We start from the raw sequence: 25396 nt of genomic DNA on the forward strand, positions 1-25396 counted from the left end.
AGTGACTTCGGACAGCATGAATGTGTCACCTCACAGTTCTGGAAGTAAGAATCTGCAATGGGTCTCAGGGGACCACAGTCAGGGTGTTGTCAGGGCTCTGTTCCTTCTGGAGGCTCTAGGGGAAGATGGGTTTCTTTGCCTCTTCCAGGCTCCATAGTCTGCCTGCATTCCTTGGCTTGTGGCCCCTTCCTCCGTCTGCAAAGCCAGCAACCTTGGGCCGAACCCTTCTCGTGCTGTTACCTATCTGGTTCTTTCTCATCTGCCTTCCTTTTCCACAACAAGAATCCTTCTGATTACATGGGCCCCTCTTGGGAAATCCAGGCTTATCTCCCCATCTCAGAAGTCAGTCAATTAGCAACCTTAATTCGATCTGTGATCTCAGTTCCATTGTCGTGTAACCTATAATATCCACAGGTCCTAGGAATTAGAATGTAGCCATCCTTCAGAGGCGGGGGATTCTATTCTGCCTCCCATACCAGCACATAACAGCAACTCAAACAGTCAGAAACATTTGAACCCAGTTAGTGCTCATTGTTCTGTGCCACCTCACTGTCCCTTAGATGGAAAGCAGGCCACTCCAGCAATGACACCTGTGATCACCTGTCGTGTGAGCTCGTTCATGGGTGGTAGCAGACCCTGAACACTTGCTTTCAGGAGCCCTGGCAGTGACACCACTTCTGTCCCAATGTGCCAAGTCCTGACCTCAGAATCTGGAGCCGGACCAGCCTGAAGAAGGCATCTCACCTAGTCCTGATCATACAGGTGGAGAAACCACAGCCCAGGGAGGTGCTGTGACAGGACCGGGGCTCCTGACCCTGGCCAGTGTATAACACTGCACTCTGTGGTCTTTCTCAGTAGCTGCCATCTGGAAGGACTCAACGAGACTGATGCCACCTGGGAAATAACTGGCAGGGACGCTCAGACAATGCACATGCAGTTTTGCTGCTGAGCACTTTCCACCCGCTGTACCTCACCCACAGACAGCCCAGTCAAAGCTGATGAGTCTCAGGGCCCCAAGGTTGGGGCTTAAGAGTATCCCTTCCACTCTCCCCTGCGGGAGCTCCCTGGCTCATAAAATGTTAATATCACCATCCTTGTCATTTCATTAAATGCCCAGTCTATGAAGAACGAGTTACAGGATATTTGGAGGGCTGTTCTAGGATGTGTTTTGTTGCCCAGGTACACCCATAGATCCCCCTCTGCTCATGAGAGTGGCAGGCTCTCAATCGGCGAGTCCTGAGAGGGGACAAGAATCATAAGCTGCCTCCTCCTAGAGAGTGGGGCCGTTCAGCCAGAACCCCATCTTCATCTTCATCACATAGGACCCATGAGAGGCCAGATGGGAGGTAACTGCAAGAATCTCCCTCCTGGGAGTCAGGGGGCCTGGCTTTTGAGCTCCAGCTCCAAAAATGGCCAGGCTAGGGATGATAGCAAGTTCCCAAATGTCTCTGGGTCAAGTGGCTCCTCTGTGGAAAGGACCCGCCCATTTGCCTTTGTCCTGCCAAGGCATTCTGGGAAATTCAGTATTTTTAATGACCTTTCACAGGTGAATGGTCTTCAACAGATTGGAGCACACTTTCAAGGGCTTGATTTCTTTGCAAGGCCTTGATCGTCTATTCAATGCGTAGCCAATGGAAGTCTATGCTGGATGCGGGGGACATGGCGCTTAAGGAGACGCAGTCCCTACCCTTGAGAGTCTCACCATGTGGGGAGGGAGGGGGAGTGACAGAAACGGGCGGTGACACCACAGCGTGGCCAGGGCTGGGGCAGATGACGAGGGGAGGGAGGGATGGTGTGGGACCACAGTGGTTAATGTTATGTGTCAGCACGTCTGGGCCATGGCACCCAGACACAGTCGACCCTTGAACTGTGCGGATCCACTCATAGAAGGATTTTTGTACACTACTATTTGCATTTTCTCTTCCTTAAAATTTTCTTCATAACATTTTCTTTTCTCTAGCTTATTTCATGGTAAGGATACTATATATAATACCTATAATATACAACATGTGTGTTAATTGGCTGTTCGTGTTATCGGCAATGGCAGAGGCTGGTCAACAGGTAGCTAGTAGTAGTTAAGTTTTTGAGGAGCCAAAAGTTATATATAGATTCTCAACTGTGCAGGCAGTTGGCAGCCCTAACCCCCACATGTTTTGGGGTCAGCTATATTGGGTCAAACACCAGTCTAGATATCGTGGTGAAGACAGTTTTTAGATGAGAGTCACATTTACATTGTTAGACTCTGAGTAAAGCAGATTATTCTCCATAATGGGAGTGGGCCTCATTCAGTCAGTTGAAGGCCTGAAGAGAAAAAGACTGAGCTCCCCAGAGAGAGAGGTAATTCTGCCAGCAGATGGCGTCAGACTTAACCGGCAACACTGGACTCTTTCCTGGGTCTCCAGCCCAGCATCCGGCCCAGCAGATTTCGGACTTGCCAATTTCCACAATCATATGAGCCAATTCCTTGGAATAAATCTCTCTCTGTATATGTATTTATAAATTTTTAATATTTACACAGGCAATGCACCCTGTTCTGTTTCTCTGGGGAACCCTGACTAACACAGGGCCACCCCGACCCCGCTGGGGACCTCAGGGAAAGCATCACCCCACCTCACTTCTTAGTGAATGCATGGTTCTAGAGGTGCGTAGCTTCCATCAGGAGAACATGTCCACAGACCCCCGGCCGCAGGGACAGAACTGACCAAGGGCCACAGCCACTGTGCTCTGCAAACCATCACCCTGGGCGTCCAGGCCATACTCTTCAGGGACTGCTCACAGACGGTGGTAGAGCATAGCAGGAAACTAAGGCATCCTTGTTCTAGGGACACAGGGCTTCCCTGGGGCTGATGCTGCTGGCCCCATCCCTCCCTTGCCCACTGGGGGTCCGTCGAGCATCACGGTCTGTCAGCTCCCTCCACATTTACACAGGCAACAACTCTGATAAAATCCTCGCTGCTTAGGCCACTTAGTCTCCACTTCTCAGAGAACCCAGAGGGACACAGTCAGTGACTCACACACCGAAGTCTGAGCTCCATGGAGAAGCACTGAGCTTTCCACGGGAATGAGCTGGACCAAAAGGAAGACAGACATTTCCAACCAGGCAGCATCTCCGGGTCCTCCCCATGGCCCTCTGAGGCAGGGCCAGTATTACAGAATGCCGTGGAAGGATCTTTGAGATGCCCAAGAGATCTGTGGGACCCGAGGGTGTGGCTGGGCCCAGGGTGCTCGTGGCCTCTACGGGAGCTTGTTTCCTTCACCGTCTCAACCAGGACCTACTTGATCTACCACGAATGTTTGTTGATGGGCTGATTTCAGCCACAGGATTATAATCCCTGCACTGGATGTTGCCACACATCCATGGTCTCATCTGAGCATCCTTCTGGGCCCTGGAGATAAGCACCGTGTTCCTCCCATTTCACAGGGTGGGAAAACTGAGTCCATGTCTGAGACATTGGGCAACTCGCCTGGGCTCACAGCTACCGTGCAGGGAAGCAGGGGCGGCACCCAGCCCGGCTGCCTCTCCAACTATGCGGGGCCCGCAGCGCCTCACTGAGACGCACGTGCGCCTTCCAGACAGCCAGGGAGCGTCAGAACATCAGCAGCGAGGCTACCAGGTACACAGAAGAGAGAAAAGCACGTAAACTTAATGGCTGACGCCAGAGTGTCTCTGAAGGATGGAAGTGATTTGGCTGAGAAGAGTATTTTGACAAACTCCTGGAGTGGAAGGTGTTTGCTGAAATCTGCATGTTGTCTGATTCCAGCTTCAGAAGGGAAGGCATGCTAGCAGGAGAGGAAGACGAGCTCCAGAGCCACCTGGAAGGCAGAGGGGACAACGGGCAGTGGTGAGAGGGGAAAGAAGTAGGTGCTGAGTGGTAGGGACCCCGTGCCTGGAGCCCTTCCCGAAATCTTCAATATCGCCTTGAAATGCTCTGGTGATGTGGGGTGCGTGCTTGCTGCTATGGTGTCTGAGGAAACCAAAGCAGGGGCTGAAGTTCAAGTTGGGGTGTTTATGATGTGAGACAGAGCAGCATGCAAGAAGGCTGGTGCCCACGACAGTTCGGAGCCCAGAAATGCTCAGGATTTCCAAGACACTCTGAAGAGGGCTTGGACCTTCCCTGTGCTGGCAAACTAGGGTTCCAGGCAATTCCTCCAGCTCTCGGGGCACGGACACCCCCAGCAGACTCAGGGCTGCACAAGATCGGCCCCAACCACAGACACAATACAGCAAGTATCCCCTGCTTGGCTGGAACCTTGGACAATTCTTTCAATTTAAAGGGAGTCTGTTCTGCTCTCTGGAATGAAGTGTATGAGCAATTTCAAGATGTGCCTTCATGCTCTGGGAACTCAGGGTGGTTTCTGAGCTGTCTTCCTGCCCCTTTTGACCCTTGGGTATTTTGTAGGAAGGCACCTGGCCCTCTGCTTGGCAGCCAGCCCACGAGCAGGCTCCCCAGCCAGGGCAAAGGGAGCCTGAGAGACAATTACTCCAGGGATACCGGGTGGGGGGGTGGTGGCACTCAGAGGTCACTCATCCCATAAACACGAAGACAGAGCACCGAGGGAGGAGGAGCAGGTGACTGTGCTGGCAGAGGCAGGGACAGGACCTTCCTCCTCCTTCTGCCAAGTCCCTCTGCCAGGTTCAGGAGATGATGCCACCTTTCTGATTGGCACTAGAGCTGCCCCTCCCCCCCTCTCCCGTCATCTCCCGGGGGGACACGGTGTGCAAAGAGTCCCCAGGTAAGAGCGGGCCTGGGAGGGGCTGGCCACCCCAGGGCTTCCTCCCCAGGCACGTGGCTTCGTTTCTGGTGGATGCATGTGGTGGGTAGGAGGCTGCGGGGCACATCAGACATCCTTCCTTATCAAGAGCCCACCCAGCACAAAGCACGGCTTTCTCACAAAACAGCGATCTCCACCTATGCCTGCTTCTTTCCCTGCTGTTCTCCTCGTTTCTATTATTTCCACACTTTTTCTGTGCTCTCGGTGTTTCAGGGCAGGCCTGTCCAGGAGCCCGCGAGTGGGTACTCAGCTCAGTTCACGAGTGTCTGTGGTGTGGGTGGGTTGCATCGATGGCCCTGATTTTATGACCTTACTACGTGTGTCCTTTGCTTTATAACTGTGCACCCCCTCCCACTCTGTGCCCTTGGCCACGTGCGTTACTTTGGCCAACAGGATTTTAGCTGATTTGAAGCTTGAAAAACTGCTTGTGTTTTCCCCTTCCTCTCTGGGACCTCTGTGCTCACTAGGAGAATGTGCCTGAGCTAGCCTGCTGGAGGATGAGCCCGTGGAACAGAGTTGAGGCTAGCCTTGACCAGCCAGTGGACCACCAGACATGCCGGAGAACTTCTGCTAAGACAAGAAGCATTGCAAGGGCAAGCCCTATCAAGAGCTACAGAAGTTCCCTGCTGGCCCATAGACTTGGGGACGATAAATGCTACTGTCTTAAGCCAATGAGTATCAAGCTGGTTTGATACGCTGCATTACTATGGCGATTGTTGTCTCCTGCAGGGCCCCTGTCCCCCAAATTACCCACAGACCAGACACAGCATACCTGCCATAGTGCCAAAGCAGGTGCGAGGTAATAGAATGTGTTTTGTTATGCTCAGAGGTCCCAGAGCAAGAGAGTCAGTGTTCAAACCCTAGTGCCACCGCTTGCTAGCTTTGTCTTTGGTCAAGTTAACCCTTCCTCAGTTCTTGTTTGTTTTAAAATGGGAATAATAATGTGATCTACTTCCCATGGTTGAGAGGCTTTATGGTCTAATACATGTGAAGTGCTTAGAACGATACAGTTCTCAGTCCAGATGAGTATGCCCATCTCTCTTCCCCTTCCCCCCACCTCCTGGGGGGCTGGAATGCCAGTCTGGTGCTCCCCTGTCTCCCCATCACCTGGCACAGGGCCCAGCACAGTAAATATCCATTGTTTGCTGAATGTCTAGAGGGAAACGCCACTCTTTATTAGCACAGATGCAAATTTCATGATTCTCTTTGAATCTAAGGCCAGTGACATCTTTGTTCTCTGTATAAAGCACGCATGTAATGTTTACCATTTTTTATAACTGGATTTCTTCCTCACTGCCTACTGTGCTGTGACATAAACCTGTTTCACTGTCAGGCATTTACACACACGGCCCATTCCAACCGTACTTAACTGACGCCTTTCCCGAGAGTTCTTGCCGATGAAGCAGGAGGGATGGAACTAGAGGGTTCGCCGCCTTCTGCCGATCCACAACCTGGCTACTTTTGGGACTCAGAGCCTCACGTTAGTTTTGCTCCAGAGCCTCCACCATCTGACAATCAGCCTCCTTCTCTGCAGCCTGACTTCTGGATTGTTTGCCTCCCCACGGGTCCCATGAGAAGTCCCCTGGAACACGACCCACTGATGTCCCTTTGTGCACGAGCAGGGTGGGAGGGAACTCTGCTCTGGTTCCAGTCTTGTCGCTTGCGGTTGTCAGATGGGTGAGGGCTGCTAACCAGGGTCCCCCCTGGAGGGGGACAGGGCTCATGTCCCACCCCCACTACTATGCTCTTGAAAATTTCGTGACTATGGGCAGTCTGCTGAAGAACACCTGTATCTCCCATCAGATTTTTAAAGGCCTCCAGAACCCCAAAACCGAGAACCACAGCCATGCTTAGGTCACCTCAGCCCTGTACGCCTCAGTTCTTTCGTGTAAACAGTGAAGTAATGAGAATGTTCTCTGATTCCATGTGTTTACAGGAATGTTGTAAATGAGGAAATGGATCCCGACCATACACTGCTAGGCAAATAGAGGCAATTGTTAATATCCCATTTGTTAATTCAGAAAATACTTAGGTTGTTTGGATTTTAAAGAGCGTTGCGCAAATTATATTAAACTAAAGACTATATAATTCTCAATTTTCTTTTCTCAGATGTGGACATAGTGAAATTTAGATCAGAGGATAGCATCTGGATAGAAAATGGACAGAGTTCTCAGAATAATGACAGCAAATGCTACCATGAACCTCATATGAATCATCTAATTTAATCATTATAACAAGCCCAGAGGAAGGTTTCTATAATTTCCTTCTACGGATGAGGGTCCTGATGCTCAGGAAGGTCAGAATAAGGTCAGGTGGCATGTGAAGGCAGCACTGGTCCACCCAGCCTCTCCTGCATAACGGGGGTGCTGTCAGCTGTCTCCTTGTACAAGAAGAATGCATTGTTCATTGCACATTGTCTGTGCAAAATGGGATGACTTTTCGGGGCCCTGTAGGAAAGCCTCTGATTCTGAATGCTTTGCATCTGACCCAGCACCTCGCCACTCAGGGGATTTAAGGAAAGTGACCTAAGACCAGTCCCCCAGCCGCACTGTGGGCATTGTGTTTCTCTCCCATAAACTGGGCATGCTCTGTCTCTTCCCAGGGTGGACAGCACCCAGCCCTGTGCCCGCAGGACATGGCTGCTCATTCTGCACTGGCACTTTTCCCCTTCTTGTGAGTGTTAGGACAGCAGAACCGGTCAGTGAAGAAGAGAGAATGTAGGGAGAGAGCCACATAGACCTAAACCGCGAAGATATTAGGTTCGTGCTGTCTTGTGGTTGGGACTGCCCGAGAGGCAGCAATAGGGAGACGTCGCCTAGAAGTGAGCAGACCTGGGTCTTATCCTGCTCTGCCCTGGCTTTTCCAGGCTCTCTGTGTGATCCGTGTCCCCACTGCAGGCTATTAGGAAGATAAAGCAGTACAGGGGGTGTCCAGGGGCACCTGGCACAGCACCTGCAGAGAGGAATGACCCTAGGTCCCAGCGTGCCCTGAGGCGCTGACCCCATGAAGAGGCTGGAGCTGTGTGGGAAAGGCCACGGGCCCCTACCTTTCTCGGCTCCTGCCTGGTCATGCTTCTCAAAGAGCAGGTAGCGCGGGCTCTCAGGGAGAAAGGGCAGGCTCACCAGCTGCACAAAGGCGGGGACAGCAATCACTCCAAACAGGTATGGCCAGGTGCTCTCCTGAAGGGAGAAAGAGGAGGCCAGTGAATGGAGGTGGCCTCCAGTCATCCTGCTGGGGCGGGCCCCTGGGCCAAACAGCGTCAGCCATCAGCAGAAGTCCCTCCTGCAGTGTGTGATCCCCACCAAGAGGCTGAGCAAGGGAACGGACACAGGTTTGGCACCAGCCCCACGTGTATGACATTCTCCATGCACGAGGTCGGTCAGTTCTCACAGCCATCTGTGAGATGGTGACCTGGGGGGCTCAGCGGGGCCAAGACCACTCCGGGATATCAGGGCTGGTGGATGCTCTGACCTCTGGGGCATCATGGTGAGCCTTCCTGTTTGTGCGGCCTTGGAAACCACGCTCGTGGCCCCTGGGATCTGTCTCATCACCTGTGGGACGGGGACAGTCCCAGCCACTCTACAGGCTGTCCTGAGAGTATGATCGGATAGTGCTTGGGCTGTGGGGCCTGGCACACAGCAGGTGCACAGAAGAAACTACTGTCTTCATTGGTGCCAGCCCCCAGACGCCTCCGAGGCCCACGAGACCTGAGCCGTCTTGGTCCTGTCAGAGGACATACAAGGACAGCGGCTGGAGCTTCCCTGATTCCTGCAGGTGAGTGTGGTGGGGCTGGGGCACAGCAGGCCCCTTAGGCAGGGGGGTCTTCCCTGTCCAGCGGCTGGGAAAGCAAGGAGGGCCTGCTCCACATGCGGCAGGAGCTGTTCCTATGCTGGTCAGAGCAGCCTTCTCCTTGAGCTGCTTTTTTTTTTTAACCCCCGTTTACAAATGAAACTCTCACTGTGCCTCCGCAAGAAAAGAATGCCCGTGGGAGGCGGTTCTGATGGGGAGAAAGCAAAACGCTCAACGCCAAATTCCTGACATGTCTTATTTCCTCACAAAGCGAAGGAGGCCCAGGAGGCCCGCAAGGAGGCACGTTCAGACCTGAAAAGACTTGACACAACGGGGCCGTTGGGCCGAGGCTCAGGTGGCTTCGGGTCGGGTTCTGAGCGCCCTCAGGGGCAGAACTTCCCTCTGGTGTTCTCCCAGCGCTGGCTCCCTAAGGAGGCCCCTGAGGCCAGAGACCCCGGTAAGTCCCCAGTTCCCGGATGGCTCGAGGCTGGAGCAGGCAGGGACGCCTGAAGCACGGAGCGGGCCGACTGGCTCACGGAAGGGCAATGCCCAGGTCCTGATTTTCAAGAGACCTTTGACCCTACTCCGTGTAGAACAATGATTTATAGTCACAAAACTCCTCTGACGTCACCACCGTGCTGGGAGGAGCCAGCCAGGCCAACGCCAGCTTGGGGTTTGGTGGAGAGCTCCAAGTGAGAGACCAGGGGGAGGCGGAGGGCAGACTGGTGGTTGCTGGGGGCCGGAGGGAGCGGAGATGGGGACAGTGACTGCCCCCGGCGATGGGCTTCCTTTTGAGGGATGATGACGATATTTGGGGTTAGAAAAAAGCCATGAACATGCAACTTTGTGAATATACTAAAAACCACTTTAAAAGGGTGGATTTTATGGTAGGTGCATTATAGCTCTGTTTTTTTAAAAGACCAAGGGGGAAAGGCAAATGGCATACGTGTAAGTGGGATTTTCGCTACGCCTACTTGGTGTGCGTGTGTTGTCGCCGATTTTGTTTTTTCTTAGAGTTTACCTGCTGCCTCAGGAAAAGCAAAACAGAAAGCTGAGGGGAAAGACAATTAACCCAGTTAAGCTCCTACTATGTGCCAGGCGTGGTGTGAGCTTGTCACACAATTGTCTCCTTTGTCACACAACTGTCTCATGTCACCTCCCGGCAGCCAGGGAGGCCAGAGCTGTTGCTGCACGTTCCAGATGTGGAGAGAGCAAAGCCCAGGGGGAGGCCTGCCAGCCAGCAGCTGTGCAGATGGGAATCACGCCAAGCCCCCCCAGGCGCCCCTGCATCTTTTTTTTTTTTTTTTAAAGATTTTATTTATTTATTCATGAGAGACAGAGAGAGAGAGAGAGAGAGGCAGAGGGAGAAGCAGGCTCCCAAGGAGCAGGGAGCCCGATGCGGGACTCGATCCCAGGACCCTGGGATCATGACCTGAGCCGAAGGCAGACGCTTAACCATCTGAGCCACCCAGGCGCCCCCAGGCGCCCCTGCATCTTAACAGAGGGGTGAGATCCTGGGAGCTGCCAAAGGGCAGAAGGAGGAGAGGGGCAGGAAGGACAGTCCTGGAATAGGAACAGCATGTACGACTGAGGCCTGATCTGCCCGGGCTCAGCGGGAAACAACCACTGTGGCGAGAATGCAGGGCCAGCCGATGCCAGAGACATGGGAGCTCGGGTGGAGGCTGGTCAGGGACGGTTCTGCTGCCATCCCGTGGCACGTGGACGTGGCTCCAAGGACCGCCAGGAGCTGGGGACGGCTCTGCACACCTTCCCCTTCTTTGAATCGACAGTCCAGCATCTCTGGTCTCATGCTGTCAGGGACCACAGTGCGTGGATTTCTACTATTACTGACAAGCCAGGTCTGTGGTAGAGCCTGTGATCCGTGATGTCGTAAATGTGAGGACATGTGGACTCTTTCCTCAGGACGTCACTCTGGTGGCTGTGGTCTGGTCTCCACCTCTGGAGAAAAGTGGATACTACTGACTTCAAGGGGGGGCACCCCTAGCTTAGGATGCTAGCAGTGTCTGGACTGGGGGAGGAGAATGGCAGGAATGTCCAGAGCGGAGCTTGGGGGACATTTTACTCAGGAGGAGCCGAGCTTAGCCCACAGTGGAGTTCATGAACTTGGTTCCTCTAAAATCCCAAATCCCACAGCTGTCTGGATTAGAATCCTGCCTCTATCTGCCATTCTCTGTGGCCTTGGGCAACCTAACTGCTTATGTTCAGTCTTCCTTTCTGTAAAATGGGGATAACACTAATGCCTGTTCACTGGTCATGGGGAGCGTTACAGGAGTTAACAGATTTATCAAGAGCTCAGCAGGACCCTGCTCACTGTAAGCATTCAACAGGAAACTGTGGTTCCTATTATCAGCTGTGGTGAGAAGCCTGTTACAGAGATTATCTCCTTGAATTTCCACAGTAGCCCCTCTGAGGTACAGACCGTTAGCACACTCATGTTTCAAAAACATTCACTGCTGCACAGAGAGGTCACCGGTTCATCGAGGCCACTTCAGTCATGGAGACATCCATGGGGACATCAGGTCTTGGGTCTGAGAACCAGAGTTCTGATCCGTGGAGACTCAGGGAGGGATCACAAGGGCACCAGACCTGGGATCTGACTTTCTTCCATTGCCTCAGGCCAAAGACTCCCCAGTGACCCTCGACGGTGCTCCTGGGCATTTGGTCCCAGCACAGAGCCAAGGACTCAACATTTTGTACCACAGTTAGGACTTCTTGCCTCCTGGGGGCAGAGACCGTGCCCAGCACTGGGTATCTTGGGAGGAACAAGCGAGTGTGTACCCTGATCCCTTCACACAGAGCCCTTGGCAACTGCAGAGGCTCTAACTTACTGATCTAACTTTCTTTTTTAGCAGCTGTTCACAACAGAAGGTGTGTTCAAAAGAACATGTATTACTTGCCTAACACAGGACCATCAGGTGCTATGGAAAGTCAATCTCAGATGAGTCTCTATAATGCCGGTTAGAGCCTCCTACGTTTGGTAAAGCATGAGATCAGGTTGTTAAACCTGCTTGTTTTACTCGGGAGGAAAGAAAAATGCATCATCTTGTCAGTCAGGATGATTTTCAACTCCCTCTCAGGTCAGGTGAGTGGGTCGCACGCTAACACAATTATCTTGTTCTTGAATCTGCACGGTTTCCTTTTTTAAATTGACTTCTGGGTCGCACTGCCCCCAAGCTGTTGATGACTTCAGGCCTTTCCATAAATACTATCCTCCTGGACTGTGATGTGATGATTAAGCACAAAATCTTAAGTAGAGTTGGAACCATTGATCTTGCCCCAAGTCAGGTAGTTAGGAAGGACATTGTCATGTGCCCTCCACCCCCAGACAAGATGGACAGGGGAGGTGAAGCTGGTCAGCACTCAGGCCACCAACGGGACCGGCTCCCGGGCCAGCAACTCAGTGCTGCTAGAGGCGAGAAGGGGAAGAAGGAAGTGTACCTCACAAAACCGACGGGGGGACGAAATGAAGGATATTTCGATTTCATCACATTTAGGATCTGATTATAGTAACAGCCGAATGTTTGTCAAGCACTCCACGTGCCAAGCTCTGGGCTCAGTGCCCCACAAACGCAACACGTGTTAAATACACACCATTCATGATGCCATCAAAAAGTACAACCTTGGTTTCTGTCTCCTACGTTCCTTTAATGTTTAATTGGTGGGGGTGCTCCTCTCTGCCCTGTCCCAGGGCCTCAATCTTAGGACACAGACAGTCTCAGGATCACAGTTTCAAAACAGTAATTAAAATCAACCTGACTGAATGGTAAGACCCTGGGATCAGGATCTGAGCTGAAGGCAGACACTTAACCGACTGAGCCACCCAGGCGCCCCTGCATCTCTTCTAAAGACTCATGTCCTCTGCAGCCCCGAGAACTCCAGGGGCAAGGCTACCACGTACTGCTACTCAAATCCAGCCCACTCCGATCTCTGAGCTGAGGACCCACAGGGCAGGTTTATTAATTACACTTTTTATTTTCTGTATTTTACGACGCTTTGGCATCTGGGGTCCTTACTGATCCTGCAGAGACTGCCCCTCCCAGGGCTGGCTGAGTCTGGTCGTAGTAAACAACTTGCCTGAGAGCATGCCTTCTACACACAAACCAACCAGAGCCCACACCCCCAGTGACCTCCTTTATCCAACTGTCACACATAAGCCAATATTCCTCCCTCCCTAAGTCCCCCGAAGGTCAGATACCAGACAGCTTAGATGGTCCCTACAGCCCAGAGCCGGCCTGAAATCATCCAAACTATGCAGTCCTAAACTTGTTCAAGCTTGTCTCCCTGCCTTGCCCATTCCTGATGTAGAAACCAAAATAAAGGCTCCAGGCCTTGGTTTCCCCCTCCCTCCTTTCGCTTCCTCAGGGACCCTGGTGCTTGCTCCCACGGCCCTGCATGGGGTGGCATCGGCCCTGTGCTTGGGAACTGTGAATAATGAACCCTTCTTTCAAAAGCAGTGTCTCCACGTCTGTAACTTCAGCATACCTTATTGAAGCCAAGCCCAGGTACATTGCAGAGGGGCGGGGCCTTCCCCCCTCCCCACCCCACCCCGCCCCCTGGCGGGGCACCATGCAGGTTCTTGCTGCAAGCGACCACTTCTCTCTGAGCCCCAGGCCCTGCCTTCCAGGCCGCCTCTCCTGGTTCTCCTCCAGCTTCCTCGAGCACCCGGGGCTGTGAGCCCAGCCCTCTTTCTGTTCATCTCCAATGCTTCCCCAGGGCCGTGGGTCTTCAATTTAGCTGCACGTTGGAATCACCTGGAGAGTTTTAAAAACTACTGATGCCCATTGTCTCCCCCACTTAGAGATTTGGGGTTCTCTGGCCTGGGAGCATGGCCTGGGTGCCAGGTTGTTCAAGTTCTCCAGGTGGCTCCAGGGGCAGTGAGAGCCTAGGGCCTCCCCTCCACCTGCAGTGGATGGTGGTGCAGGGCCCAGAACCGAGCTGCCAGGAGTGTTGTTGGCTTTGGGACCACAGCGGGGTCTCCCCAAGACGTGCCCTTGGAGGATGCCTTTTTCCACCAAGGCTGCCCACCCCTCCCCAGGAGTAACCTGCATCCAGGGGCTGGCTGATGTGGGGGTATGATGGCCTGCCCCTCCTCCTCTGTCTGAGAATGGGACAGTCAGAGGGGCCCTCCCAGGTCCAGAGCTAGGCCAAGATCTCTATGACTGAGGGCAGCTCACCTTCCCCCTCTGCTGTTACCTCCCTTACTTGCTGGCAGATATTGAGCTGAGCGCATGTCCCAATCAGCTTCCTGCTCACCAACCTCCATCTCAAGGTCTCTTTGCTGGGAAACCCGACCTAGGACACACCTGTGGACCCGTGCCTCTAAATGTCCATGTCCAGCCCTCATCTCTGCCTGGGGCTCCTCTCAATGCCAGGTGCCCAGGGGCAGCTCCACTCATAACTCTCGGTTCTACATCTAAGCAGGGGTCTCTCACCTCCCAGCCTACGCAGGCCTGTCCCTTGATCACCACCTGTCCAGCAACGCAATTCAGAAACCTAGTGTCTGCCTGCCTGCCATCGACCCTCAGCCCCGCTGCTGCCATCTGACTGGCCGCCTGCCCTGCCGTGGCCCCGCTGGCTGTTTCCCAGTCTCTCTCTCATGCATCTCCTCTCCTTCTCTCTTGCTAGCACTGGCCTTAGGGGACCTTCTTCCCACAGTTCGCCTGGATTCCTGCAGCAGCATCTCGACTGTTCCCAAATCCTCCACGTACTCTTCCATTCCTCATAGCCTGAGTGATCTCTCCAGGAAGGGATGTGGTGTTCCAAGACCTTTCAGGGGCTTACCATTGCCCTGGGGGTCAAGCCCAAATCTCTTAGCCAGGAATAGAAAGCTCTGTCTTAGCAGAACCCTGCTACGCCAGCCTTGCTGCGGGCCGGCCAGTGGCCCAGGGGCCTCAGCTCTGGTCCTGCCCGTCCGATCCGCGAGCCTCCCTGACTCTCCGAGCTGATGTCACGCCCTTGCATGTGCTATTTCTTCGCTGGGGAATGCCTGCCCCCTACCTGCAGAGCATCTCTCTATCCTTCCAAGTTTAGCATTCCCATCCGTGGATAACAACTCCACCCAGTACAGACTTCCATTAAAGCACTCATTACCTCGTGTAGCAATGGATTTCTTTCTGGGTGTGTCTCGCTGACGAGACTGAGCTCCTCGGGGCCATGCCCCTGCCGCATTCTTTCATGTTTCAGCCCAGCGCCTGGCACATGGCAGGTGTCCAGTTAAAGCTTGCGGACCGAGTGTGTGCTGGGTAAGGGGAATGGCACAGGTCAGCGATGCTGTGCTAGACGTGGAACCGTGAGATAACACACACCCCTGCTTTTTTAAAGTACTTTATTATTTTTAATGCTCCAACTTCCCAAGTGCTTTCCTATTAGAGGGTCGAAATGCCATAAAAATATTCCCCTCCGAAGTACCATTACAATTTCCAGTCTATAAAAGAGAAAACCGAGGCCCACGGAGCGCCTGGGGGGCTCAGTCGGTTAAACAGCTGCCTTTGGCTCAGGTCGTGGTCTCGGGCTCCTGGGACTGAGACCCGCGTTGGGCTCCTGGCTCAGCGGGGAGTCCGACTCTCCCTCTCCCTCTGCTCCTGCCCCTGCTCGTGCTCTCTCTCGCTCTCAAATAAATAAAATCTTTAAAAAAAGAACAAGTCTAAATATAAATAAATACATAAATAAATGAAGAGAAAACTGAGGCCCAGAAAGATCTGGCAACTGATGCAAGGTCACGTGAGAAACTGGAGGGTGCAGCTGAATGAGAGCCTGGCCTCTTCTGATTCCTACGTGGGTCTCCTTCCATGACATTATTCCTGACATCATGCCATCACCTTCCCTCGTGGTAGCTGCTGAGTGAACGGAGAAGTTATATGCAGATTATATTAGGCGCAGCCAGTCCTGCTTCTTCATAGAGAATCCTATACAGAACTCATCAGAGATCACTCCAGCTCAGCTCCAATGGATCTGGCTATTACCAAAACATCAGGGACCCCATCAAGGCAAGGTGCTGGTGCAGCCATTCTGTAAGGAGAAAGAGCTGGAAACGTGCTTACCTTCAGAAGGGATGCTGGGTGAAATGTGTGAATGCCCCTCGCGTGTTGAGTCGGGTCTTACCAGGGAGTCAGCGTCAGTCAAAAAAATGTTCATGGAATCTCTGGACCTTGCCATCCCTATAACCACCTTTCAGAGAGGGACCCTGCTGGCCTCAGCTTCACAGAGCCCTGGACTGGGGAGCCTGTGCCCAGCTGTGTCTACACTGCCTTGCCGATGGGTCCATCTGTCACCATCTCCACTCTAGATCGTGCAGAAATCAATACCATCTGACCCTCTGGAGCACAATCCAGCTGCTACCACAGTCCAATTCATTGTAGCAAACGGATTGTTCTAGAATCACTATTTTTGTATGTATTCAGGTTCTGATTCTATTTCAACAGAACAATAACAGGGATCTCAAGAACATGGGCTTTAGGAGTATTCCTGCCTTTTCCTGCGTGAGAAATAACACTGACATTACCTTCCAAGGGCAAAACACTCGCCTCTCAGAAAGCTGCTGTGAGTTCTACATGTGAGCAAAGCACCCGAGTAGTGACCCATAGCTGCTTTAAGACATGCCAGATCCCCGCCCCCTTTCCTACAGCATTTTTCTGCTTTTCAAAGGGTTTCGTTGGCCTACGCCTTGCTTAGTTTTCAAGCAATCTTATGGGACAGTAAGGTCAGAAGCTATTATTCCCGTTGTACTGATAAGGATACTGAGGTGCAGAGACCAGCTGATCCTGCAGCAAGATCTTCCATAAAATCAAGATTGTCCCTTCTCCATTCAAGAGAGAGAAATCCATGCGGTTTTAAAAGGTTGTTGACCTGCAGAGTACCTTCCCAAGCCAACCTGCAATAAGAGACTGGCACCAAGCATATTAAAATTTGCTGGGTGCTTCATACACAGTAACTCAGTTTCATCCTCCCAGTACCTCTGCCTTCACCTGCATTTTACAGTTGGGGAAACCGAGGCACGAAGAAGTGGAGTCATGCATTCACAGTCACGCACGTTCTAAATGGCCAGGTGGGGACGAACCCCGGGCTGCATGATACCCAGCACGGCACTCTACCTCCACCCTAGCCTCCTGGACAGACAGGGCACTCCTCAGCTGCACTTTGCTGAAGCAGACCCGACTTCCCTGACTTTACATTTACAGAGATCGCCCTTCTCTTTCCTGGGGAATTAGGTAGCCCCGTTCTTTTCTAAATAAAGCCCTCTCCACTTGAAGCCCATTATTAATCCCTTTGTCAGCCTTCTGTGTTCTGGCTGAGTCATCCTGGTTTCTGGGTCTCATTGTTCAGACCCCTTCACACCATGGCTTTGTCTGCTACCTCCTCCACCTCCCGCATTGTGGGTCATCTACCATCAGATAGTGTCCTCCAAGTGGAACTGAAGAAAGGAAGACAAATGTGGTTTGTTCTAAGGCTTTAAAGGCATAAAGACGCCCATGAGAATTGCGTTTTCCTGTTGAATGACCTCAATTTGGGGCATATGTACAGTGTGAGGCCTGATTATTAAGGGCCAGGGACCAGTGCAGGTTACCAAGGATTCTGTGACCTTGGATGTCAGTCTTTCCCTTCTGCAGCTCTGTTCAGCTTTGGAGTTAGACCCAAGTTCAAATTCTGGTTCTTCTCCTTACAAGATATGGGGCTCTGAGCAAATGACTTATTCTCTCTGGAATGACAGTAGTCTCACCTAGGAAATGAGGACAGTGATGAACACTTACTTTGCAGGGTTGCTATGAGGGTGATAGAGGTAATATCCTAAGCATGGCCCTGGTACACAGGTGGGAGCCAGTAGTTGTTGGTTCTTCTCTCCCTTCGCTGAGGTCCTGAGCCCATGTAGGTAGTCCATCCTAGTCCAAGAGTGGGTTGAGGCTAGACCTGCTGCCCTGAGCCTATGACTTGGAGTCCGGGTTGAGTATATGGGACTCAGGTCTCAGATCCATGTAGGAAATCTAGGGGTTAAGGACCATCATACCTGTTCCCAGGGGCCCCCACTGAATTTCACCAGCCACTGCCCCTCCTCCGTGTATGCCTTCTCCCCCCTGAGGCCTCTGTCCGGTTACCTGGTACTCCTGCTCTGGACACAGACAGCCCTGGTGGCCCTTAGCTGAGCCCACTGAGAAGGAGCATGGCATCCGTCTGTCTCAGGGTGCTGTCCCCTCATCTGTGAGATGCTAGGCTGCATCAAGGTGCACACCGCCATCCCCTCTGCCTGAGTGCCCTTGACTTTCAGTGCAGGTAGGGTGTGAAACCGGACTTCCAGAGTGATGCTAGGCTCTCCTTTCCTGAACTCACTCCCCTCGCCCTCATTCTGCCCGTGCACCTGTCCTGAAGGCCAGGGCAGGTCTGAGGACAGTAACAGCAGGTGGAGAGGCCTGTACTTAGCTCTTCCCAGGGAGTCTACGCCATAGCTTCCTTGCCTCCGACATGCCCCCGTTCATAAAGCTGCGGTCACCATGTCCCAGCCCATTGGGTGCCTGCCGGACTCGGATGAACAGAGGCTCTGCTCAGTACTACTGGTTTTTTTTTGAAGAAGGGTCTTTTCAGAGGCTCACCCTTTCTCCTGATCTTTCAAATACCTTAAATGTTAGGAGACGAAAGCCAAAGAAAGGCAGAGAATTTAAGCCAAGGGCTATTTTCTGGCACTGCTTCTTGCCACCTGCTACCCAGCACAGGCGCGTCCCTACTTGCACTGGCTGTGTGTGATTCAAGCGGGCAGGTGGGTGGAGGTGCCTGAGAGAAAAGGCTGGTGGGGCCAGTGAAGACTGCCAGCCAGCACCAGCCTAGCCTGTGACCAGGAGTCTGAGGAGAGGTCACACCTTGTCGTGGAAAGAAACTACCCGAATAAGGCTCACACTGTTTAGCTGGGCACTCAAGGCACTCCATGTGGCCACCACTGCAGCCTCAGCTCCTTCCCCAGCCCCTTACCATCCCCAGGGGTTCCAGGCTTTCTCAGAGAGCTCCTGGTCTCTGACACCTCTGAGCCTTTGCACATGCTGTTCCCTTTGCCTGGAAGCCCTTTGACTTCTTCTGGCCTGCCCGGCACGTTCTTGCTTCCTCCTTGCAAACCTCCCCGTGGGGCCTGCCCTGACACCTGCAGGCAGAATTAAAGGACCCCTCACTGGGGCTTCACTGGCACCTGTTACAGCCCTTCTAATGTGGCGTTGGGATCATGCTGCCTTTGTGCCTGTTTCTCTTGCCGGAGTCTAGCGTGGCAGAGAAGCTGGTTATATCAGAGATCCCTGGCTGGCAGCGAATGCACATTGACTGCGTGTGACAGCACCTGCCAGGCTGGGGTCCAGGGCCTCGGGGTGGGGGCTGGGGGTCTCAGGCTGAGGGGTCTGGCTGCCCTGAGCCAGAGACCCTGAATCCCCTGGAAAGGTGGTGGGTTCCTGATTGAGGACACCTGAATTCCTGTCCCAGCTCTGCTGCTCTTTGGCAGAGAGAAAGTAAGTTACTTAAATTCTCTGTGCCTCCGTTTCCTCATCTGCAAAATGGGTGTGATGCCAATCAATTGTACCTACTCGGCAGGGTTGTTGTGATGACATAGGTCAATATGTGCAAAGCGCCTGGAATGTGTCTGTCATGGAGTGGGTGCTGTGCCCGCATTTGATTTAAACTGACTGTCATTACGGCTGCTGGGCTGGGCTGTGTCTTTGAGCAAGTCATTCCCATTGTTCCCTCGTCAGCCCGCTGAGAAGACTGGCTAGGCCAGCTCTGTTGTTCCTTCTAGACATACCAGTTTCTACATAAATACTTTGAGCGATGCCATGGCCTGATTTTTGATGCAACAGATTTCCTGCTCTTTTTGCATTTGTGTTTTGCCGATATCCAGAGTTGACTCTCGCCATCACTCTCCCCCTCTCGGTAGCTCCTTCCTCTCCAGCATCCTTCCCCCCCACCCCCGCGTTGTGCTACTGGGGCAGGTGTGGGGCCTCCCTTATTTGTTTCCCTTTTCTCAGGACCGCTGGCTTGCCCTGACTGCCATCCAATTTTAAAAAACATTGTCTCATATATTTTGTCTGCTTCTTGGTGGTTTAAGGTAGGAGGGTCAATCTTGGATGGAAGCAAAAGTTTTTGTGGGTTTTTTTGGGAAGTAATTTTTTTTTTAAGATTTTATTTATTTGAGAGAGAGCACGAGCACAAGCAGGGGCAGTGGCAGAGGGAGAGGGAGAAGCAGGCTTCCCACCAAGCAGAGAGCCGGATGTGAGGCTCAAGCCCAGGACCCCAGGATCATGACCTGAGCTGAAGGTAGATGCTTAACCGACTGAGCCACCCAGGTGCCCTGGAAACAAAGGTTTTGAAGCCATTTATCTGTCTGCCTCTGGCTCCTATCTATTTCTGTGACCTCTGTCTCATACCACCCTCCCAGTTCACTCCAGGCCCCAACCATGTTTTCTCTTCCTAAACCTGCCACACTCGTCCCTGCCTTTGCCATCCTTTGGCTTTGACCTCTTCTCCATCTTTGTAAACTTGATCTGACCAGTCACCTTCTATGCCACCTCTCAAAGAAGACTTCCCTGACCACCCAAGCTTGACTATTCCCACAGGTGTTCCCTATCTCGGCACTTTTTTTAAAGAGTTTATTTATTTATTTATGAGAGAGAGAGAGAGAGAGAGTGCACAAGCAGGGGCAGAGGGGAAGGGAGAGGGAGAGAACCTCAAGCAGACTCTGTGCTGCGTGCAGAGCCTGATGCAGGGCTTGATCTCACGACCCAGAGATCATGACCTGAGCCCAAACCAAGAGTCAGAAGCTCAACCGACTGAGCCACCCAGGCGCCCCTCTATCTCATCACTTTCTGAGCACGACAGGGAGTGTCACTTGAGGAGTCATGGCTGCAAACAACAGCAAGGGTCCTTCAGCCTGGCTGGCCAGAGAGAGGACATCTATCACCAGCAGAGCCACCTGCTACCACAAGGACATGCTGGACTGGGCAGGAGGCTGGGTAGGCATAATTTGCTTAGCCGATTCCCTCCCAGATAGAAGGAGCCACGGAGGAACCAATGGGAAAAACAGCAGAGCATGTGTCGGCCTTGGGGCCCTCATACGACCCTGGGAAGGAAGAAAATGCCCAAAGAGGCCATTCACAGGAGACTCTTGTTGGCCCCAGGGAGTGTGAACTTGGGTTGGACTGAGTGGATCATGGGAAAATAAAGACACGTGGCTTCTTGTACGTGTCCCTGGGATGTACTGTTCTAGGCACTGGGGACAAGTACTGGGCTTGCAACACTCACTGCAAGAGGGTAGTAGGTAAAAGAAACAAGCAAACTTGGATGACTAAGTTCCCAGAACTCCTCAACTTCTCCACCCCAGCCCTGCCCCAGTGTCACACTCACTGAGGCCATGATTTCCAACTACTTTCCACCACAATTTTTATCAGAACGGCTCTCAGAGTTAAGCCGACATCCACTGCTTCTGGCTTCACTCCTTCCCCATCTTTACATGATTTCAAAAAGCATGGCCATTCTTGTCTCTGGCTATAGTGAATCAATTTCCTCTTTTCTGTTGTCACTTTCTGGAATTCTGGGGAGATGTTTGTTTTGTTCTTGGACTCATTTTGGAATAGGTAATTCTCTTTTTTGTTTTTAAAGAACTATTCATTATCAGTCTCAAAACACACATCTTAGGAAGAGAAAAATATAGTTACAGTAAAGCTCCACATTGGTCTGATTTGGTTCTGGGGACTTAAACTTTGCCATGCTCCACAAACAGCGACTAGTGGGGTCAATGTCAAAATGTAATTATGGGCTCAGTAAAGTTTGGCTTTACAAAAAATGGTATTTAAGTATTTGGTTTTTTTGAGAACTTTCCCTTATCTAAAAGACATGCACTTGTTTTTAAAGAATAAGCTAAAGATGCCAGAACCCAAATTTTGTAAATGCTTTCTATTGTTCCCAATGAGAAGAGAAGGTATGTACATTTTTAACTGGGAATCTTAAAAAAACAAACAAACACAAAAACCCAAACAGAAAACCTTGGAAAGTAAATTTGTCAAAGGGGACAGGGATTTTACAATGGATTTATTTAACATTTGGGTGAATGGTTGCAGAACCGAAGTAGCTATGGAAATAGCAGGGCGGTAGAGGCCATGATGAAGGCAGAGAGGTAGAGAGGGCTCTGACTTCCAAGCTCCAGCGTAGAGCTCATAAAGTTCTCTGTGCTGGAAAAGCCAAGAACCTAATCCAAAGCCAGGCTGGGGCTGGGTCCTGACCCTTCCGACTCTATAGCCGTACATTGACTCAACCCCTCTGCTCCTCAGTTTGCTCATCTGTAAAATTAAGCACACACTAGCACGCCTTCCATGGAGTGAGAGCTTGATAAGTGTTCGACCAATAGCAAAAATGACAAAGTTAGTGCTGTTTTGAAGGAGATGTCTGCATTCTAGAAGGAATCAGGTCAGTTTCTGCTATGGTCAGTTGTTTTTTTTTAAGATTTTATTTATTTATTTTAGAGAGAGAGAGAGCGCGTACCCACGAGAGAGAGAGAGAGAGAATACATGGGGGGAGGGGCAAAGGGGGGAGGAGAGAGAGAGAGAGAACCTTAAGCAGACTCCCCGCTCACGGAGCCCGATGCAGGGCTCCATTCTACGACCCTGAGATCCCCATGACCTGAGCCGGAACCAAGAGTTGGACACTCAACCAACTGAGCCCCCCAGGCGCCCCTGCTATGGTCAATATCTGCTCAAGGACTGTATGAGCCAAATGTCCTGTAACCCTAGCAAGCCCTAACTCTTGTATTGTAAATGCTTTGCAAAAGCCCTAGAATCATATGCATTTATGGTTTTGATGTTCTTTGACCAAGTCTCTATGATTCATGAGTTATAGTACTTAAATTCTTCAATCCTAAAATTTTAGCTTTCAGGGTGTTCAGGTCACGTATCAGTACTCTGGTCCAGGGACTTGGCAAAATGGGGCAACACTTAAGCTCTGAATCATTCTGTCTTGCAGATGCCCATGAAACTATTTTTGCTCTGGCCATGGGTAAGAGGTAGAGAACAAAAGTCCGGAGAGGGCAGGTGCTTCACCCACAGTATGACAGCTGAGCAGCGACTAGAGGTTCTATGACCTCACCCTGCCTGTCCCAAAGCCCCACCATATCCTGTCCCTTACAGAGCGGGAGGAGCCCAGGTGAGCCCAGGTGAGCCCAGACGCAGGCATTCGGTGCCAAGCCCCTCTGGCTTTGACTTCTTGCTCTATGGACATGGTATTTAACCTCTACGATCCTCAGTGTCTTTATCAGTAGAATAAGGATAATAAAACCTACATTACAGGCCATCATGACGATGAAACAGATAGCATGTAAAGTGCTCAGCCTGGTGCCCCCGGTTCTGAGTAACACATAGTAAGTTGTTTAGCATTGTTACTATTTCACACAACCTGGAGCACCAGGCCTTGGATGTGGGGTTCTAACATAGCTGCCCCTTTGGAAAACTTGTTTAAAACTACATTGGCTTAGACCTAGATTGGGTAGGGTACGAGGCACCTTTGCTCTCCACTGTTCTGCGCTGCACGAAGAGGGACTTTGCCCACACGCTCCTGGCCCTCTGCCCCACCCGTACTCATCCCCATAACAGTTACTGGGTTATTGGGTGGCAGCCATTGGTCCACACTGCCTGGCGGGGTGGAGCCAACCTAGTAAAGGCTTGTATACCCAGGGGGTGAGGACTCTTTCTGCTTCTTCCCCTGAATGAGGATTTAGCTGCACCCCTAGATGAGTGGGTGTTGACTCTGCAGACCCCCAAGCTCCCTCAGGGAGCATAGCAGGCTGACTTGTTGCTCATGTAGCCAGACCTTGTGTTGAACCCCAATATGTTAACAGGTCTGACCTCCATTTCTCAACAGTTCCAAATGTGGGTGGGCAGGTATTAACTTTTCCGAGTCCATCAGACACTCCCTAAGGATTCTGACTCAGGAGGTCTTAGGTAGGGCTCAGGTCCAACCGTTTTAAATAAGTATCATAGGCCACTCTGGTGCATACTGCCTCCTCCTACAAACCACTGCTCTAGAAGTAGTGAAAGCTTTTTACTAGAGATTCAAGCGGAGGTTGGGTGCTATTTGAGCCTCCATCCCCCATTATGATATGCATACTGCAGACTTTCCTTAGTGTTTTCTCAGTCTAGCATTTTATAATTTGATCATTCTAAAATCCATTTATTCGAAATTTCCTGGATGCCTTTTCTGTATTGGATATTAAAGGATTGAGGGGGAAAAAAAAGGCATGGAAATTATCTGATAAATAAGGCAGATCGCCCATTATCTTCTCTGATTCCTGAAAACGACTGTCCAGGAATGCAATGGTATTAACTGTGAGAACAAGAAAATAGAAGTGGTGATGGTGGGCAAGGTGGGATAGGAAATTGGGGAAAGGAGCAATCTGAGCCCTTGGGAGGCACCAAGAGGAAGCGAGACCCTGATGCTTGAAACAAGGGACCACTGAAGGCAGGTGAGGTTGAGCGGAAGAGCAAAGACTCTCATCCTCTGCCCATGCCTTGCAGCCAGTCAGCTCCCTTCCCCACGGTGGACGGGCTCAGTCTCACAACTAGTGGGACCATGGTATCTTCAGACGTGGGCATACCAGGCACAGCAACAAAACATGAAGCTGAAAGTTAGAAAATAAAGCCCAGGGCTCCCAATCACCTTCATCTGACCTGGTCCTGCATGTCAGGCACCTCCTCCTCTGTTTAGAGAAACCAACCTCCAAAGAGAAAAGGCATCCCATACTGACACACTAGGGCCTCCCAACAAAAATGCTGCTCGCTCCTTCATCTTCCTGGGTGAAGCCCCATCCCTCACCCAGAGCTGCTGCTCATCCTGTTTTAAATCTGCATGGGAGCACTAGACATTTGAGGAGGTCTCCAACCTGGAGAAGAGAGGTCAAAAGAAACCAACAAAAAGAACGAAATTGGGAGTAAAAACAGAAAATGTAGTAGCAGAACAAAATAAAACGTAGGGGGCAATAAGCCCCATCAGTAATACCTTCTGTGATATAGATGCCAATACTGTGTTTAGGAAACAAGAACTGGATGCTGTGAAAAAGTGACACACAAAAAATCTCTTAGAAATTAAAAATATGGTAACAAACCATAAAAATATGCAGTAAATAAGTTGGAAGACAAATTTGAGAAAATCTCCCATGTGAGAGAGAGAGATGGAGGAAAGGAAAGATTAAAAACAGAATTAGAAGGTCAGTCTATGATCTGACTACCAAGGATTTTGAGAAAGAGAAAATAGAAATATGGAGAGGAAAGACTACCAAAGCAATGACATATGAAAATTTCCCAGAAGGAAAGGACATGAGTCTGTACGCTGAGAGAAGTTACTGCGAACTCTGCACAATGAAGGAAAGAGACCCACACCAAAGAGTATAAATTGTAAAATTATAAAACAAGAGTAAAAAGAAATTCTAGAAGCTTCCAGAAGTAAACAATAGTTTACTTACAAGTGAGCGGAAATAAAGTCATCAGATTTCTCATCAGCATTGCCAGATACTTGAGGACAGTGGAGCCATGCCTTTAAAATTTGAGAAAAATTATATCCACCCGTTCTTTATCCAACCAACTATCTATTGGGTGTACGTGTAGAATAATTTTTAGACATCGAAAGTCTCAAAAGATTTTCCTTCCCTCATGTTTTCTTAGGAAAGTACCAGAGGAAATGATTCAGCGAAACAAGAAAATAAGCGAGGAAGACACAGAACCCAGGAAACGGTGGCTCCTACCTGCTAGAGAGATACAGGAAACCCAGGAGGACAGGTCTGCACCAGGACCAGAGACAACCAGTTTAGATT

At 51.2% G+C, this 25396-nt stretch overlaps 1 protein-coding gene across 3 annotated transcripts in view; it reads right to left on the bottom strand.

The window, feature by feature from the left end:
- The window catches only part of SLC2A9 (solute carrier family 2 member 9), a 228784-nt gene that overhangs the window by 80669 nt on the left and 122719 nt on the right, over positions 1-25396 (bottom strand). For all 3 annotated transcript variants that reach the window (XM_073891428.1, XM_025887600.2, XM_025887599.2), the window contains one exon: positions 7820-7952. In XM_073891428.1, the coding sequence (XP_073747529.1) occupies positions 7820-7952 (133 nt within the window). The remainder of the gene's footprint in view (positions 1-7819; positions 7953-25396) is intronic.

Source organism: Callorhinus ursinus, unplaced genomic scaffold, assembly GCF_003265705.2.
Source record: "Callorhinus ursinus isolate GAN/ISIS: 27379988/994484 unplaced genomic scaffold, GSC_fseal_2.0 scaffold4, whole genome shotgun sequence".
Classification (NCBI taxonomy): domain Eukaryota; kingdom Metazoa; phylum Chordata; class Mammalia; order Carnivora; family Otariidae; genus Callorhinus; species Callorhinus ursinus.